This window comes from Syzygium oleosum, unplaced genomic scaffold, assembly GCF_021117445.2.
Source record: "Syzygium oleosum isolate NSW1041296 unplaced genomic scaffold, Sole_v2.1 Sole_v2.55, whole genome shotgun sequence".
Classification (NCBI taxonomy): domain Eukaryota; kingdom Viridiplantae; phylum Streptophyta; class Magnoliopsida; order Myrtales; family Myrtaceae; genus Syzygium; species Syzygium oleosum.
Genome location: NW_026607539.1, coordinates 405,635 through 422,521, shown reverse-complemented (window position 1 = coordinate 422,521; position 16,887 = coordinate 405,635). Strand labels below are relative to the sequence as shown.

Below are 16,887 nucleotides of genomic sequence, written 5' to 3'. Positions count from 1 at the left end.
GATTCTCGTACTGCGGTCACTCCTATTGAGTTGAATCAGAAGCTTCGCTCTAACGACGGGTAGCCTCTTTCTGATGTGACTCGTTATCGAACTCTGGTCGGTAGCCTTGTGTATCTCACTATTTCGCGACCTGATATTGCTTATGCAGTTCATGTTGTCAGTCAATTTGTTGCTGCCCCTCGGTCTACTCATTATGTTGCTCTTTTGCAGATCTTGCGATACCTTTGGGGTACTTCGACGCGGTCCTTGTTTTTGCCGTCTTCTTCTCCTCTCGAGTTACGTGCTTATTCAGATGCTGACTGGGCTTCTGATGTAACTGATCGTCGATCCATCACGGGATTCTGCATTTTCCTTGGTGATTCTCTCATTTCTTGGCGCGCCAAGAAACAACAGATTGTCTTGCGCTCCTCTACTGAGTCTGAGTATCGTGCTATGGCTGATACTACTGTTGAGATTGTCTGGTTTCGTCGTTTACTTGCTGACATGGGCATCTCGGTTCAAGATCCCACTCCTCTATATTGTGACAACAAAAGTGCTATTCATATTGGGGCTAATCCTATTTTTCATGAACGCACCAAACATATTGAGATTGACTGCCATCTTACTCGTCATCATCTCCAGGTTGGCACCATCTCTCTTCCTTTTATTGGGACTGCCGATCAGTTAGCTGACGGTTTTACAAAGGCACTTACAGCGCCCCGCTTTCAGTATCTACTTTCCAAACTCTCGCTATTTGATCCACCTTGAGTTTGAGGGGGGTGTTACAATATCTTTGGGATTCTGTATATATTCTAGGATATTGAAGAATTATTCTTTGTATATTCTCTGGGATTGTTTCCCTAAAATATCTTATAGATTAGGTTTTATTGTACCTATTTATTCTGGGCTTGTGTCTTAATTCAATACATAGCTTTTTCATATTTTCTCTCTATCAGAAACTACTATCCACATTTTGCGTGACTGACATATTGCTACAGAAACGCATATAGCTGTTTGGAGAAAGTTTGTATATTCTATGTATTTTGTACATCTCGTTTTACAATGCTTATATATATATATACACACACACACACACACACAATGAAGAGAGTCAATTCTAACATTCCTCCTAATCAAGAGATAAAAAAGGAAGTGGATTAATTTGGATTCCTATATTATCTCTAATTGACAGCTCATGCCAACACTCCCCCTCAAGTGGGTGAAAATGTATCTTTGATGCCCAACTTGACAAGTGAGCTATGAAAGACCCAGCTTGACATAGCCTTAGTAAGTATGTCCGCCAACTGACCTTCAAACCTGACAAAAGGAAACCAAATCACCTTGGCCTCTAAATTTTGCTTGAGAAAATGTTTGTCAACCTCAATGTACTTGGTTCGATCATGCTGAACTGGATTGTGGGAAATATCAATTGCTGCTTTATTATTACTGAACAATCTCATCTCAGACTTCAGTGGGAAACCAAGTTCTATCATCAACCTCTTAAGCCACAGTAGCTCACACAACCCTTTAGCCACCCCTCGAAACTTCGCCTCAGCACTAGACAATGCTACTACCTTCTCCTTCTGCTTCTGCTTCTTACTCCTCCATGTAACCAAGTTTCCTCCCACAAATGTGAAAAACCCTGACGTAGACCTCCTATCCGAGATGCTACCTACCCAGTCCACATCTATAAATCCCTCCACCTCAAGATGACCGTTCTTCTCAAAGAACAGACCTTTTCTTGGAGCCGACTTCAAGTAACGCAGAATTCGACTCACCGCATTCATATGATCTTTACTTGGGGCATGCATAAATTGACGGACAATGCTTACAGCATATGCGATATCAGGGCAAGTATGTGACAAATAGATCAGTCTCCCCACTAACCTTTGATATCTATCCTTATTGGTCGGCACCTGATTCGGATACTCCGTAAGTCTATGATTATGAACTATAGGGGTGTCAACTGGCTTACACACCAACATTCCAACTTCGGCTAACAAGTCTAGCATATATTTTCTTTGAGACAAAAAAATACCTCCTTTCAATCTAGCCACTTCAATGCCCAAGAAATATCTTAACCCTCCTAGATTTTTCATCTCAAACTCTTCTGCTAGCTTCTCTTGGAGTTTTGAAATCTCTTCACCATCATCTCCTGTGATAATCATATCATCCATATATATGATTAAGGCTATTACCTTTCCTTGACGTCGCCTTGGGAACAACATATGATCCAAATTGCTTTGAGAATACCTATATCTTCTCATTGCTGAGCTAAAGCGACCAAACCAAACACGGGATGATTGCTTTAACTCATAAAATGAACATTCTACCTTGCACACTACGTTGGGTTGAGTGGCACAACAATACCCAGGTGGGACTTCCATGTAGATTTCTTCCTCCAAATTCCCATGAAGAAATGCATTCTTCACATCAAACTGATGCAGAGGCCGGTCCAGATTTACTGCAAGAGACAACAAAACTCTCACAATATTAAGCTTTGCCATGGGGGAAAACGTTTCTTGGTAGTCTACAGCTAAGTCTGTGTATATCCCTTTGCTACCAGCCGCGCCTTGTATCTCTGAATGGAGCCATCTACTTTGTATTTGATAGTAAAAACCCACTTACACCCCACTACTTTCTTCCCCTTTGGTAACTTTACAAGTCTCCAAGTCTTGTTTTTCTGTAATGCTTCCATCTCATCTTTCATTGCCTAAACCCACTTAGGATCCTTCAAAGCCTCTTGCACCCCACCAGGAACTCGGGTTGCATAAACATTTGAGATGAACGCCTTCAATGGTTATGACAATCTCCCTGTCAAAACATAATTTGCGATAGGGTACTTTGATTTTCATTCCTCCACGTCTGGTGAGTACCGACTAGGGGGCTTGCCACGATTGTGCCCATCAGGTAATTTATATCCAACAACCACATCAGAATCATCACAAGAGTCAGGTGTGGTAGGAGATCTTACCTCAGGAGTATCCTCAGGAGAATGGTCGAGTACTGAAGAGGGGACAATTTTAAGAGAGAGCTGTTCTTGAGGCTGTTCGTGTGCACCATGTACCGGTACAAATTGCTGATCACCTTCTGTCAAAAAGTGACTATCCTCATGCGCAACTCCTGCCATTGGCCCTATCACGGCCTGATCCGCTGTAGTTTCTATCGACGACACCACTGCCGGGCCCTGCCGTGAGTCAGACCCAGTCCCAGCCCCTGCCAAAACACCACCCTCCCACCAATTTTCCCTTTCTCGATGTAGCTCCCCCTGAAATGGATAATTTGTGTCAAGGTTGAAGAATTCAGACTCAACAAATGTCACATCCGTAGTGACATGTGTCTTCTTAGTGGTCGGGTCGTAGTCGCGATAGCCCTTCTAATGGGTTCCATAGCCAATAAAAACACATCGCACAGCACAAGGATCAAGCTTGGTTCGTTGGTTCTTGTGAAGATGAACATAAGCTACACATCCGAACACTTTAGGAGGAAGTGTCAAGACCGATGGAAGAGAAACATGTTCTGAAAGAACTGCAGCGGAGTCTGAAATTTTAGCACACAAGAGGGCATCCGATTCATTAAGTGGATTACAGTAACAACGGCAGCATCCCAAAAACGATTGGGAACATGACCACCCACCAAAAGAGCCCACACTGTCTTAAGAATATGGCGGTTCTTCCTTTCTGCGATGCCGTTCTGCTGGGGGGTCTAGGTGCATGACGTCTCATGGATAAGGCGATGTTCTTGAAAGTAAGCTATGAGATATTGATTAACATATTCGCCCCCATTATTAGTACGAAGGACGCGGAGTTGCGCCCCAAATTGTGTTGCAACCATGTGGTGGAACACACAAAATATTTTAGAAACCTCATCCTTGTGCTTCATCAAATACAACCATGTCATCCGTTTACAATCATCCACAATAGTCACAAACCAGCGAATTCCCGAAAGGGTGGTGATGGGTGAAGGACCCCACACATCAGAGTGGACTAATGAAAAAGGTATTGCACTTTTATTGAAACTCAATGGAAAAGAAACACGATGACTCTTTGCCAAGATGCATGTTTCACACTGGAAAACGGAATATGGTAAACTACTGAACAACCCAGGAAATAATTACTTCAAATATCCAAAAGACGGGTGCCCTAATTGACAATGCCATAGCCAAATGTCTTTCTCTTTACTAGTAGATTGACCGCGGGTGTGATTCACTTTGCTAGTGTTAAAATCATCCACGTAATATAGCCCCTCCATCTTAGTACCACGTCCAATAATCTCCTTTGTGAGGATATCTTGAAATAAGCAAAAATTGGGATACATAAGAACACTGTAATTTAATTCATCAGTAATCTACCCAATAGACAGAAACCGGTTAGATAAAGAGGGTACGACCAAAATGTGAGATATGGATAGGGAAGGCGTGAGAACAGCACTTCCAACCCCGGTCACTGGATAGCTATGGCCATTTGCATTATAGATACTTTGTCTACGCGGAATGGTATGGCATGTGAGGTCACCAGAATTGGGTGTCATGTTATTAGTAGCGCCAGAATTAACAATCCATCAACTGCCCTTACTTTGATGAGTATTGACAATAGCACAACCGTATTTACCTTCAAAAGCCGAGACAGAAGTACTGGTGGAGTCTACCTACGAAACCAAGGAGAGAGGTGAGTACCCAGTTGCCTACGACGCCTGTCATTTACCCTTACTCATTCCAGTCTCAGTCTTTTTCTTGGCTTGAAAATCTTTCCACCAATCGAGGTATCCATGTAACTTGAAACAGGTCTCCTTGGTATGTTTAGGATTCCCACAATGGGTGCATCCCTCTACTGGTTGTGGCTTGTGCTCTGAACTTGCGTTGGACCTGCCCCCTCCTGTCGCAACACCCGTGGAGGCCAATTGTAGAGTCTGTAGTTTTGGCTACCCCAAGCAACTGCGAGCCCATCTTCCCCCACGTGATACCATTGCTGCAGCAGTGGGAGCATCTGTGTTAGTCAACATCACAGCTTGACGCACATCCTCCCGCCGGGCCCGTGCGTAAGCTTATTCAGCCATAGGAAACGATTGCTTCTATAAGGCATCTGCTCCGACCTTGTCAAGTCGATCATCAAGACCATCAAGGAATGTGTAGACACAATCTTCTTGGATAGCCGTATTATAGTGCTCGATATCAGAGGGACACACCATGGGGTTAGGACGGCAAAAATCAATTTCCTGCCAGAGTCCTTGAAGATCATTGTAGTATTTTTCGATAGGGCCTCTTGCCTGCTTCAGCCGAGGAACTCGGCTCTTCAAATCATACACCTAGGAGACATCGTTGCCATAAAAAAACGTGGTAGCCACCAAATCCCAAACTACTTTTACCGTTGGGAATTGGATAAAATTACCAATCAACGCCGGATCCATGGAGTTGATTATCCATCCTTTCACCATGGAATCCTCTATTTTCCACTTCCGAAGCCAGGATTGGTCAAATCAGGTTGGGGAAGATCCCCATTAATATATCCCAACTTCTCTTTGCCTGAGATGTACATCTCGACAACTTGGGATCAAAGGCCATAGTTCCTGCCATCTAACTTGATAGCAATAGGTGGGGCCGGTGCCTCAACTTGGGAAGGTGGCGTATGATGCTGGGTTAGAAATTGTTTCATCGTCGTTGTTAGATCTTCAAGGATCGTTGTCACGCCCCGAACCCTCATCGAGCCCGTGGCACCCCTCTTTAGTCGAATCAGTGCGACGTCCCAGGAAACGACGCCAACCTAAATCAAACCATCAAAGATATAAAACACCAGCGAAAGCCACAAACACCCAGACAATATTAACTAGGGGTAAAAGGGAGAATAAACATCTATTACTGATTCAAACTTATATAATATCCACCATATACAATTCACATAATTTACATGCACACCGAGCTTCTAAACTATACACCACCGATATCAAAAAGATCAGTAGCCTGGGTATACCCTATCTCCAAAAATGGAACACTTCAAAAGGCTTACCTAACCCCTAAACTAGCCCCTACGCCCTTGAGATGGTGTCCACTCCGAATCCGACTCCTCAAAACTCGAGTCTGAATCCCTCTGAGCCATCTGCTCCTCTGAGGACTCCGAATCAGCCTCGATCTCAATCGGGTTATCCATATCACCCGACTCTAGTAGAACCTCAACCCGCTCCTCCTCATCAGGCTCCTCTTCCGGCTCCTCCTCTGGCTCATTCTCTGGCTCGTCCTCTAGCTCATCCTCATGTTCTTCTTCTGGTACTTCTTCAGGCTCTTCTTCGGGGTCTTCTTCTCCGGGTTCCTCCTCTGGTATTACACCTAGATCCACATCCATTGGATCATACCTCGCCTGGGATTCTTCCGGCTCCGGATCTGGCGCGGCCATTGAAGGCTCAGGTGCTGCAGGTGCAGGCCGATGTCCGGACTGTGCTAGGCTAGTCTCCAGACTAGTCATCTGTGACGTCCCGACCTCGGGGTCATTAACGTGACGTCCCATTCATTATTATCTTTCATAATACACAAGCGGAAGCATTTCTCGGGATAATCACGTTAAAAACAACAGCAGGATTGAGACAAACATCATCATGAGCAAACCTTATGTTTATAAAACATGCAAACATGTTTTAACAAGCCCTTCGGGCCATGGCAAATAACACATATTTCATAGCCGACTACAAATGGCAAAACTTGACTTGGGTTATTCTATACCCACTACGGCTTCTCGCTACTCGCTTCTTCACCTCCACCCCGGTCCCGTCCGCCTGGCCATCTCACATCCCACCCGTGGCTTTATCCCGGAGCCGACCCGTCCGCACCGCCAAAGCACCATTGAACCTACGCACGGATGAGGCACCAAGTCCGTTAGGCCCTCATCGAATCGTCACAAGCATCGTGATTCGGCGATAGGAACGGTCTTCTCTGACATCTATCGCAGTGAGCACTTCGGCTCGCTGCTCCACGGGATTGCCAACGCGGGCTGGGGGAGATGCCGTCCGTAGTCCATTCGACCATCGTATGTACCTGAGGGTGGGAAAAATGGGGGATGAGTCGGGGAGACTCAGCAAGTGAAAATACTAATATCAAGCGAGGATATATCGATTGCCGTTAACATAAGTCGGCCCTTACTGCACCCGCATCAATGGCAGATCAATAGCAAAGTTCAAACAAGAGAACATCACGCATGGCCACATCGTGCACACCTTACAAACCAAGGCTCGGTTCTATCTCAACACAACATCAAACATGAAACATGATCAAATCGAGAAATGAACCAACTACAACCAACCAAACGACCGAGAAACGGTCCAAGCAAACCACGTCACAACGCATCTCAACATCCTTTCCCGATATTAGGGAATCCACTTACACTTAACGAAACCAGAACTAGAGAGTAGAAAATGGATGGGAAAAGACGACGGCCTCGGGATCTCGGTAACTCACGGTGTCGACCCCATTCTTTTCTTTCCCTTGACTTTCTCTCTCTCGGTTTTCTCTTTCTCTTTTTCTCTCTTGGCCGAATGGCCTCTCTCTCTCTTTCTTTCTCCCTCACGGCTATTCTCTCTCTCTCTTTCTCTTTCTCTCTGGCCGAATGGCCCTCTTCCTATTTATAGAGAGACAAACTTGGGGCCAAAGCTTCGATGAGGTAAGCGCACGTGTCATCGATGAGGTGAGGTAAGCGCGCGTGTCATCCAAGCATTAATAGCCTCTCTCTCTCTCTCCTCAAGCTTGGCCGTGGGTCTCTCTCTCTCTCTCTCCCCTCCTTGCCGTGGCTTCCTCTCCCTTTCTTGGTCAATACTTGATGACCAAGGCTTCAATTAATGGCTTCATAATGGCTTGTGGAAAAATAAGGCCAAGCATTAATGAGAGTAATGATGAAGATGATAAGGTTTGACTTAGTCAAACTTTCTAGGGTTTTCTCCAATCAAAGTAGAAAATATCTCATTTGAAAGCTCGAAACGTGTACTTTAAATCACCAGAAGACACCAAGTCCAAATTCCAACGTTCTCGTATAGAAAATGCCGAATCTTTGAAATCTGACAAAACCGGACAGTTTTGCACTGTTTACGAAATTGGACTTAAAAACATAGTAAATCAACTCCGAAAATTCTCAAATTCGGATATGTCATAAACAAGATCTTAACAAACATTTTTCATGAAGAACACAAAATCTAAATCTCTCTGTAAACACCATTTTCAGTCACTCAAAGACAGACTAAAAACAGTTCTCTGGAACAGCATTCTTGTTTCTCAAAGTAAGCTCTGTCCAGAATCCAAATCATCTCAGAAAATTCCCAAATTTATACACGTTATAGAAAAGGAAGTTCTCAACAACTTTCATGAAGGAAACTTTTCCAAAATCGGCCCAGAAAAGCTTGTAGAAAATAAATACGGTGTAAACATCACCGAAATACCCATTCTGGGCAGTTTCACACGGTCCGAAAATCAGTCCATCGTACCACTCATATCAACTCCAAAAATTATGAAATTAAAGTATGTAAAACTTCAAGATTTTTGGAACAACTTTTAAGAAGAAAGTATTCTGAAATTCGGATCACAAAAGTCTTCTCAAAAATAACAAAATGAAGGGATACAAAGGATCCGAAACTGGGTTTTCCAAAACAAGAGTAAACAATTTAGTTCTGATTGGAAAACCATCATACTCAAACCATAGCCATTTCCCCGGGACTGAAATTGAGGATATTACAATTTACCTGCGGCTTCCCAGGCCCAAAATCGGGATGTGACAATTCTCCCCCTCTAATAAAATTTCGTCCTCGAAATTTAAACGCGTACCTGGTTCCTCGAATAAATGCAGGTATCAACTTTTCCTCAATTCCTCACTCTCCCAGGTGGCTTTTTTTTTGCCCTGGTGACACTATAGGACCTTAACTAAGGGAATGGTCTTACCTCTCAACACTTGCTCCTTACAATCCACGATCCGCACCTGCTCCTCAGCATAGGACACTCTGTTGTCCACTTCGACCTTGTCGAAAAATTCAGCACGCGTGCCGGATCGGGCTCACACTTTCACAATATCACAACATGTACCTGAGCAAGTTTCGGTGGTGACGCCAACCGATAGGCCAAATCCCTTTTCGTTCTCGAATTTCAAAAGATCCTACGTACCTGGGACTTATCTTACCTTAGTACCTTTACAGCATCCACTATCATGTGGACTAGCTCTGGACCAGCGACCTTTCCTTCCCCGACCTCGATCCAACATACTAGAGTGCAGCAAGCTTGACCACGCTTCCGCTGCGCTACTCTGATAAAATCTTCCTCAAACACAATTTACTTACTTATAACAATCACGAAGATCGCACTTATCATTTCAAGTAACAGTTCCCATCTTACTTTCAATTCAGTACCTAGTTCGGTTTACTCCTTTTTCTTACCCGCCATCCTAGAAGCCTGCCAGGAGTCGCACCTTGTTCAGGTCTTCAACCCCGGCGACACTCTTGCTAGAAGCCGCACCTTGATCAAGCTTCTTGCTCCGGCGTCCACTTCCTAGCCAAGAGCCGCTCCTTGATCAGGTTCTGCCCTGGCGATCACTCCCCGCCCTCATTGGATCGGGTTATGTCAAAATTCAACAGCCTTCTCTTGGCTCAACACCGAACTGCAACGTACTAGAGGGGAACTTGCTTGGACTTTTCTTTCGAGGTCGTGGCATCCTGATAGGAATTTCCTTTTTCCTCAGCGGTCGCAGCCTAGTCCTGAGCACTTATTTTGCTATCAATAGTCTAACAAGACATTATACAACACGAGAATAGGTTAGTGGTCACAAACAAATAGGAGCACTTAACCTATTCAATCACAATCAATCATTCACATGCGCAGGGGTGTTTCCTAACTAACTACCCCAACTTCAGCGCACCTTATCACTCCAGGTCTTTATTCCCGCTTTGATTTCAGAATCGTTTTCCCAATTCGGTGCACAGTTCGATCATTCTTGCCCTTAGCCATCCTAGAAGCCTGCCAGGAGCCGCTCAACAATCAGGCCCTTCACCCCGGCGCCACTTCTGCCCAGAGGTCGCTCAATGATCAGGCCTCTTACCCCGGCGCCACCTCTGTCAGAAGCCGCTCAATGATCAGGTTGTATGGCCCCGGTGTCGCTCCCCGCCCTCGTTGGATTGGCAATCGCAAGCTTCCTCGAACTGCACCTACTGGAGGGAAAACCTGCTCTGATACCAAATTAAACTGTAACGTCTCGACCTCGGGGTCATTAACGTGACGTCCCATTCATTATTATCTTTCATAATACACAAGCGAAAGCATTTCTCGGGATAATCACGTTAAAAACAACAGCAGGATTGAGACAAACATCATCATGAGCAAACCTTATGTTTATAAAACATGCAAACATGTTTTAACAAGCCCTTCGGGCCATGGCAAATAACACATATTTCATAGCCGACTACAAATGGCAAAACTTGACTTGGGTTATTCTATACCCACTATGGCTTCTCGCTACTCGCTTCTTCACCTCCACCCCGGTCCCGTCCGCCTGGCCATCTCACATCCCACCCGTGGCTTTATCCCGGAGCCGACCCGTCCGCACCGCCAAAGCACCATTGAACGTACGCACGGATGAGGCACCAAGTCCGTTAGGCCCTCATCGAATCGTCACAAGCATCGTGATTCGGCGATAGGAACGGTCTTCTCTGACATCTATCGCAGTGAGCACTTCGGCTCGCTGCTCCACGGGATTGCCAACGCGGGCTGGGGGAGATGCCGTCCGTAGTCCATTCGACCATCGTATGTACCTGAGGGTGGGAAAAATGGGGGATGAGTCGGGGAGACTCAGCAAGTGAAAACACTAATATCAAGCGAGGATATATCGATTGCCGTTAACATAAGTCGGCCCTTACCGCACCCGCATCAATGGCAGATCAATAGCAAAGTTCAAACAAGAGAACATCACGCATGGCCACATCGTGCACACCTTACAAACCAAGGCTCGGTTCTATCTCAACACAACATCAAACATGAAACATGATCAAATCGAGAAATGAACCAACTACAACCAACCAAACGACCGAGAAACGGTCCAAGCAAACCACGTCACAACGCATCTCAACATCCTTTCCCGATATTAGGGAATCCACTTACACTTAACGAAACCAGAACTAGAGAGTAGAAAATGGATGGGAAAAGACGACGGCCTCGGGATCTCGGTAACTCACGGTGTCGACCCCATTCTTTTCTTTCCCTTGACTTTCTCTCTCTCGGTTTTCTCTTTCTCTTTTTCTCTCTTGGCCGAATGGCCTCTCTCTCTCTTTCTTTCTCCCTCACGGCTATTCTCTCTCTCTCTTTCTCTTTCTCTCTGGCCGAATGGCCCTCTTCCTATTTATAGAGAGACAAACTTGGGGCCAAAGCTTCGATGAGGTAAGCGCACGTGTCATCGATGAGGTGAGGTAAGCGCGCGTGTCATCCAAGCATTAATAGCCTCTCTCTCTCTCTCTCCTCAAGCTTGGCCGTGGGTCTCTCTCTCTCTCTCTCCCCTCCTTGCCGTGGCTTCCTCTCCCTTTCTTGGTCAATACTTGATGACCAAGGCTTCAATTAATGGCTTCATAATGGCTTGTGGAAAAATAAGGCCAAGCATTAATGAGAGTAATGATGAAGATGATAAGGTTTGACTTAGTCAAACTTTCTAGGGTTTTCTCCAATCAAAGTAGAAAATATCTCATTTGAAAGCTCGAAACGTGTACTTTAAATCACCAGAAGACACCAAGTCCAAATTCCAACGTTCTCGTATAGAAAATGCCGAATCTTTGAAATCTGACAAAACCGGACAGTTTTGCACTGTTTACGAAATTGGACTTAAAAACATAGTAAATCAACTCCGAAAATTCTCAAATTCGGATATGTCATAAAAAAGATCTTAACAAACATTTTTCATGAAGAACACAAAATCTAAATCTCTCTGTAAACACCATTTTCAGTCACTCAAAGACAGACTAAAAACAGTTCGCTGGAACAGCATTCTTGTTTCTCAAAGTAAGCTCTGTCCAGAATCCAAATCATCTCAGAAAATTCCCAAATTTATACACGTTATAGAAAAGGAAGTTCTCAACAACTTTCATGAAGGAAACTTTTCCAAAATCGGCTCAGAAAAGCTTGTAGAAAATAAATACGGTGTAAACATCACCGAAATACCCATTCTGGGCAGTTTCACACGGTCCGAAAATCAGTCCATCGTACCACTCATATCAACTCCAAAAATTCTGAAATTAAAGTATGTAAAACGTCAAGATTTTTGGAACAACTTTCAAGAAGAAAGTATTCTGAAATTCGGATCACAAAAGTCTCCTCAAAAATAACAAAACGAAGGGATACAAAGGATCCGAAACTGGGTTTTCCAAAACAAGAGTAAACAATTTAGTTCTGATTGGAAAACCATCATACTCAAACCATAGCCATTTCCCCGGAACTAAAATTGAGGATATTACAATTTACCTGCGGCTTCCCAGGCCCAAAATCGGGATGTGACATCATCTCACCGTCAGGAGGGGGTATGGCTGACGGGCACCAATCCCCTACTCCGTCAAACGGAACATCAAAGCCACGGACGAGGCCAAACTCATCCATCCCGGCCCTAAACATCTAGGCGGTATAGGTGTGGGCTTGCCAAAGAGGTAGTCCTATGTCTACCCGGACTACAGTTGTGTGCTTGATCCAGGTCATATTATCGTCTATCGGGTACTCTACAACATTGTGGTCGGTGTGCATCGGAATCCCAAAACGTTGGGGCGGCAGCAATGGTAGATTCATGGCTCAGGGCGGGGTTCTGAAATTGTTTGGTTGAAACAACCATGAGACACGTCTCAGCAAGTAACACCCTAAACCCTACCTAGGCTAACACGTACCTCCAGACAAGTTCAAACACCATAACACTCAATAAGCACATCACAGGCACACAATTGCACTTACGTGGGCTCGACCTACACATTAGTCTCAACACACGAATTTCAAACCACATGCACATTCCAAGCTATTCTCATGCCCAAAAGCACATGTCGTACACATGACATTTCCGAACTCCACATTTCACACTCATTCATGCACTACCACACCATTTTCATTTAACTTGCCAACGACCCGCGTAAACACGCCTCAGGTCTGATCTTACTTTCACTTGCCACATCACACATTTCACTTTCAATCTCTTTCCCCGGCCCGCGTAAACACGCCTCAGGCCCCACATTTCTATCGCGACCCGCGTAAATACGCCTCAGGCCCTATCACATTCTCACTTGCCACATCGTATATCTCATTCTCATTCTCTTTCCGCAGCCCGCGTAAACACGCCTCAGGCTTCACAATCGTATCACGACCCACGTAAACACTCCTCAGGCCGGTTCAATTCCCCGCGTAAACACGCCTCAGGGATATAGTGATCACATGAACATGCCAACACGCCGTATTTTATCTGTACCCGCGTAAACACGCCTCAAGGCTTTTTAGTGATCACACGCACATTGCACGCCTCAAATCTCACACGCTCACATACTCGGGCATTAAGTATATGCACTCAAACGCACCCAGTTCAACCGTCACAATTCAACCCACATACATATATACAACCATCATATAGCACGCTATTTTCTACCACAAAAACCATGGCACAACAATCACGGTGTTACACGACAATTTTACGCAATTAATTACCGAATCAAACTATCCATTCCACACGCCAAACAGAATTTTCCAGCATTCAACCAATCAATCACAGCCCTTATTTGGCCTCTAATTTTCCCCCAAAATGCCACAAATTCATCCCTAAGGCCCCTCATTCAAATCAGCCCCTAAAACCAAACTAAACCGTGTCTAAACGAGTCCGTTAATACCCGATATCCTAAATAGGGTTTAGATTGTAACTTACTTGAAATTTCCAAGCAAGCACAACCTATCCAAGGGCGACAAGCCGGCTGGAACGCGGCGGCTACAGTGGTCCGGCTGAATGGCGGCGATCGGCGACAGCGGCGGCGGCTTGCTTGGTTGGCTAGTCACGGCCACGAGAGGGAGAGAGAGATCAGCCGAGAGGGAGAGAGAGACGGCGGCGAGAGGGTAGGGGTGAGGCTGCGGCAAGCTGGTGCTGGACGGGCGGCGACGGGGCGGACAGTGGCCGGACGACGGCCGCACGGTAAAGGGGAGAGGGGGCGATCGGCCGGTGGGGGAAGGGAGAGAGAGAGTGTGTGCCGAGAGAGAGAGGGAGAAATGAGAGGGGGAGAGAGAGAAAATGGTCTAAATATACCAATAATTGACCCCCTTTTGGCAAAATGACCATCTTGCCCCTCTGTCTACTTTCCAATCGACGGCCACGATTCGTTCTTATCTTGAGATCAACGGCCGAGATCGAATCTTTTTCAAAATATCCAAGGGTAAAATGGTGATTTCACAAAAAGTCCAAGGACAAAATTGTCCAAAAATTGTCATTTCTAAAGTGAGGGTAAAATGATCAAAATGCCCTTCCCCATTTACACTTGGCCTTAACAAAGGCCCAAGGGTAAAACGGTCCTTTTTCCATTTCTCGCCGAAATTCGATTTTTTTGAAGGATTCGGACAATTCTAAGGCTGATCATGCTAATAACAACGTCGTCCAAATGCTTTGTCGTGACTTTCTAAATTTCTAATGCCCAACTTGGTCTCTAATTAATGACTAAATTTTAAATAACGTAACTTGAACGTATCTCAGACTAACGGGTGGCTTTTGGGGAAATTCACACATTTGACCCGTGGCCGATACTAAATCAAGCCACGTTCAAGTTCACTCGAGTCATGACAACCTCGGTTGTCACTTAATCGCGAGGATTGATCGCTAGTTCCAACGGGCGCGATCGTTCGGTATAGGTTTAGGGTCATTCATCAGTTCATCTCGTGGTCAAGCGGAATCACCCGCGATCCACTAATATGACAGCGGCGAATTGATCCCTAACTACACTTCGATCGGCCTACATTGGCTCAAAATGTCACCTCGATAATTCTTTGTTCGAAAGTCAGTTCACGATCGAGTTTCTTTGGTCTCGCGAATTTAAATCCCCAATTAGCCTTTCCCTAACGGTTAGTATCCCAGGAATGATCAGTTCCGGGCGAGATCTAACTGTAAGTACGTTCATAAAATCATCCATTTCATAAATCCCAAGTGGGTAAAATTTCAGAATGTCACAATCGCCGTTGCCGAAGTGCCCTCATCGGTGCATTCAGCCATGGTGAGATCAAGTCCTATGGTCGAATGGCTCTGATACCATGAAGAAATGCATATAGCTGTTTGGAGAAAGTTTATATATTCTCTGTATTTTATACATCTCGTTTTACAATGCTTTAGAGTATATATATACACGATGAAGAGAGTCAATCCTAACATTCCTCCTAATCGGGAGATAAAAAAAAAGGACTGGATTAATTTGGATTCCTATATTATCTCTAATTGACAGCTCATGCCAACAATTGCTTCCTCTGTTTGGAGACCCATTACTCATCCATCACAAATCATCGATTTCTTTAATTCCTCTATCATAGATTGCATAAATACTAATATTTGGATCGAGGGTAAGTCGACCCACAATATACCTTGGAACATTATCTTTGATCTACTTGTTAATTACTTTGGAAAAATCTTAGTGAACTCTTCTTTCATGACAAAAAATTTTCACTTCCTTTCCTGCTGCAAAATGCTAATAGTTTGGCTACTGAATTCCATATCTATAAGAATAAAGTACAAGGCAGTACAAAATATAAGATTATTTCAGTCAGGTGGAAAGCACCACCGCAAGGGCTTATTCCTCCATGGCCCCACTCGCATCCGGTGATCTTGTTCTTCAGGCTCCCCAAAACCAGACCTTGGAAATTTGCTTCAGCACTGCCTCCCAACGTGCGAACATATTATTGTTGTTCCGTGCGAAACGCCTCCGCAGCTTTTCCGATAGATGTCCAGCTAGTCCACAATGAGGGACTTGATCAGACATTATAAATAGCCTAAGCTTCTTCATATTTTTGAACGAGACTGCATTCACGATCAAGTCTTCTACATCAACCTTGTCTAGTTTAATACCTTCAATGGCATCCGTTCCCTGTTAGAGCAAAATAAAAATAATTATGCATGTCAGAAGCACTTGAAAATAAGCAGATATCTAAAACGTTGCGAAAATTAGTCTAACTCTAAGAATAATGTTTACTTTTGTATTAAAATCGTGCTAGTATAAATACCATTATAACACACATCGTTTCTAAATGAAGATGTACACATCGTAATTTTAAGGAGAAAATTGACAAAGCACGAAATGAAGATCCTACACCCAATTTCTTGCTTAAACCCTGATTGGAAAAACTAAAAATTGCCTATCTGGCTATCCTAATTATGCAATATAAAGTTTTTTTATACCATGTAAACGTGAAGTCCACAAAAAAACATATGCATATATGTTCAAATTAATTTCTTCTTAGGACATGCTTAATTCTTACCGAATGTTGCCTAACCACTTGTAGAGCATCCTCATGATGCCATATTCGGCTTCGCTTGCTAGGGTTTGCCGGGCACTCTTGAATCACGATTCGTCTACCTATTTCTTGAAGCAAATCATGCATCCATATTTTATTGTTTTCATCAATGTATATGAGCGACCTTTGAGCCAGAATCTCAATCCCACTATTGGCATAGATACCACATTGGTCTAGGGACTCGATGATCTCTTCATGGTCATATCCATTAAGAAAACATGCGATGTCAAGAAAAATAGTCCTCTCGTTGGCCTCCAAGCCATCGATAACAATCCTCATTATTTCATGAATGTTTCCTAGAGGGATTTCTTTCAGTCGATCAAATGCTTTTTGCCATTCTTTGACGCTTTTGCCATTCAAGAAAGAACCCATCACGGTGAGTACTAAAGGAAGCCCTTTGGAAAAACTGG

The 16,887-nt window shown here is 44.3% G+C and overlaps 1 protein-coding gene across 1 annotated transcript; it reads right to left on the bottom strand.

Annotated features, from left to right (window-relative positions):
• Positions 1–2,830: 2,830 nt before the first annotated feature.
• On the bottom strand, positions 2,831–16,849 carry LOC115687754 (TMV resistance protein N-like). Its single transcript, XM_030613417.2, has 3 exons — positions 16,442–16,849; positions 15,820–16,050; positions 2,831–3,247 (listed from the first exon to the last, which is right to left on the bottom strand). Exons 1-3 carry the CDS (start codon positions 16,847–16,849, stop codon positions 2,831–2,833), a joined length of 1,056 nt encoding a protein of 351 aa, XP_030469277.2.
• Positions 16,850–16,887: the final 38 nt, after the last annotated feature.

Bases quoted from the DNA above. Each gene is read 5' to 3' on its own strand.
- LOC115687754 (XM_030613417.2), bottom strand. From the start codon at position 16,849: ATGGGTTCTTTCTTGAATGGCAAAAGCGTCAAAGAATGGCAAAAAGCA. The intron at 16,051-16,441 runs GTAAGAATTAAG...TTGCTCTAACAG, and splicing joins AAGTGGTTAGGCAACATTCG to GGAACGGATGCCATTGAAGG. The intron at 3,248-15,819 runs GTCTGGTTTTGG...TATCCATTTCAG, and splicing joins TGCTGAAGCAAATTTCCAAG to GGGGAGCTACATCGAGAAAG.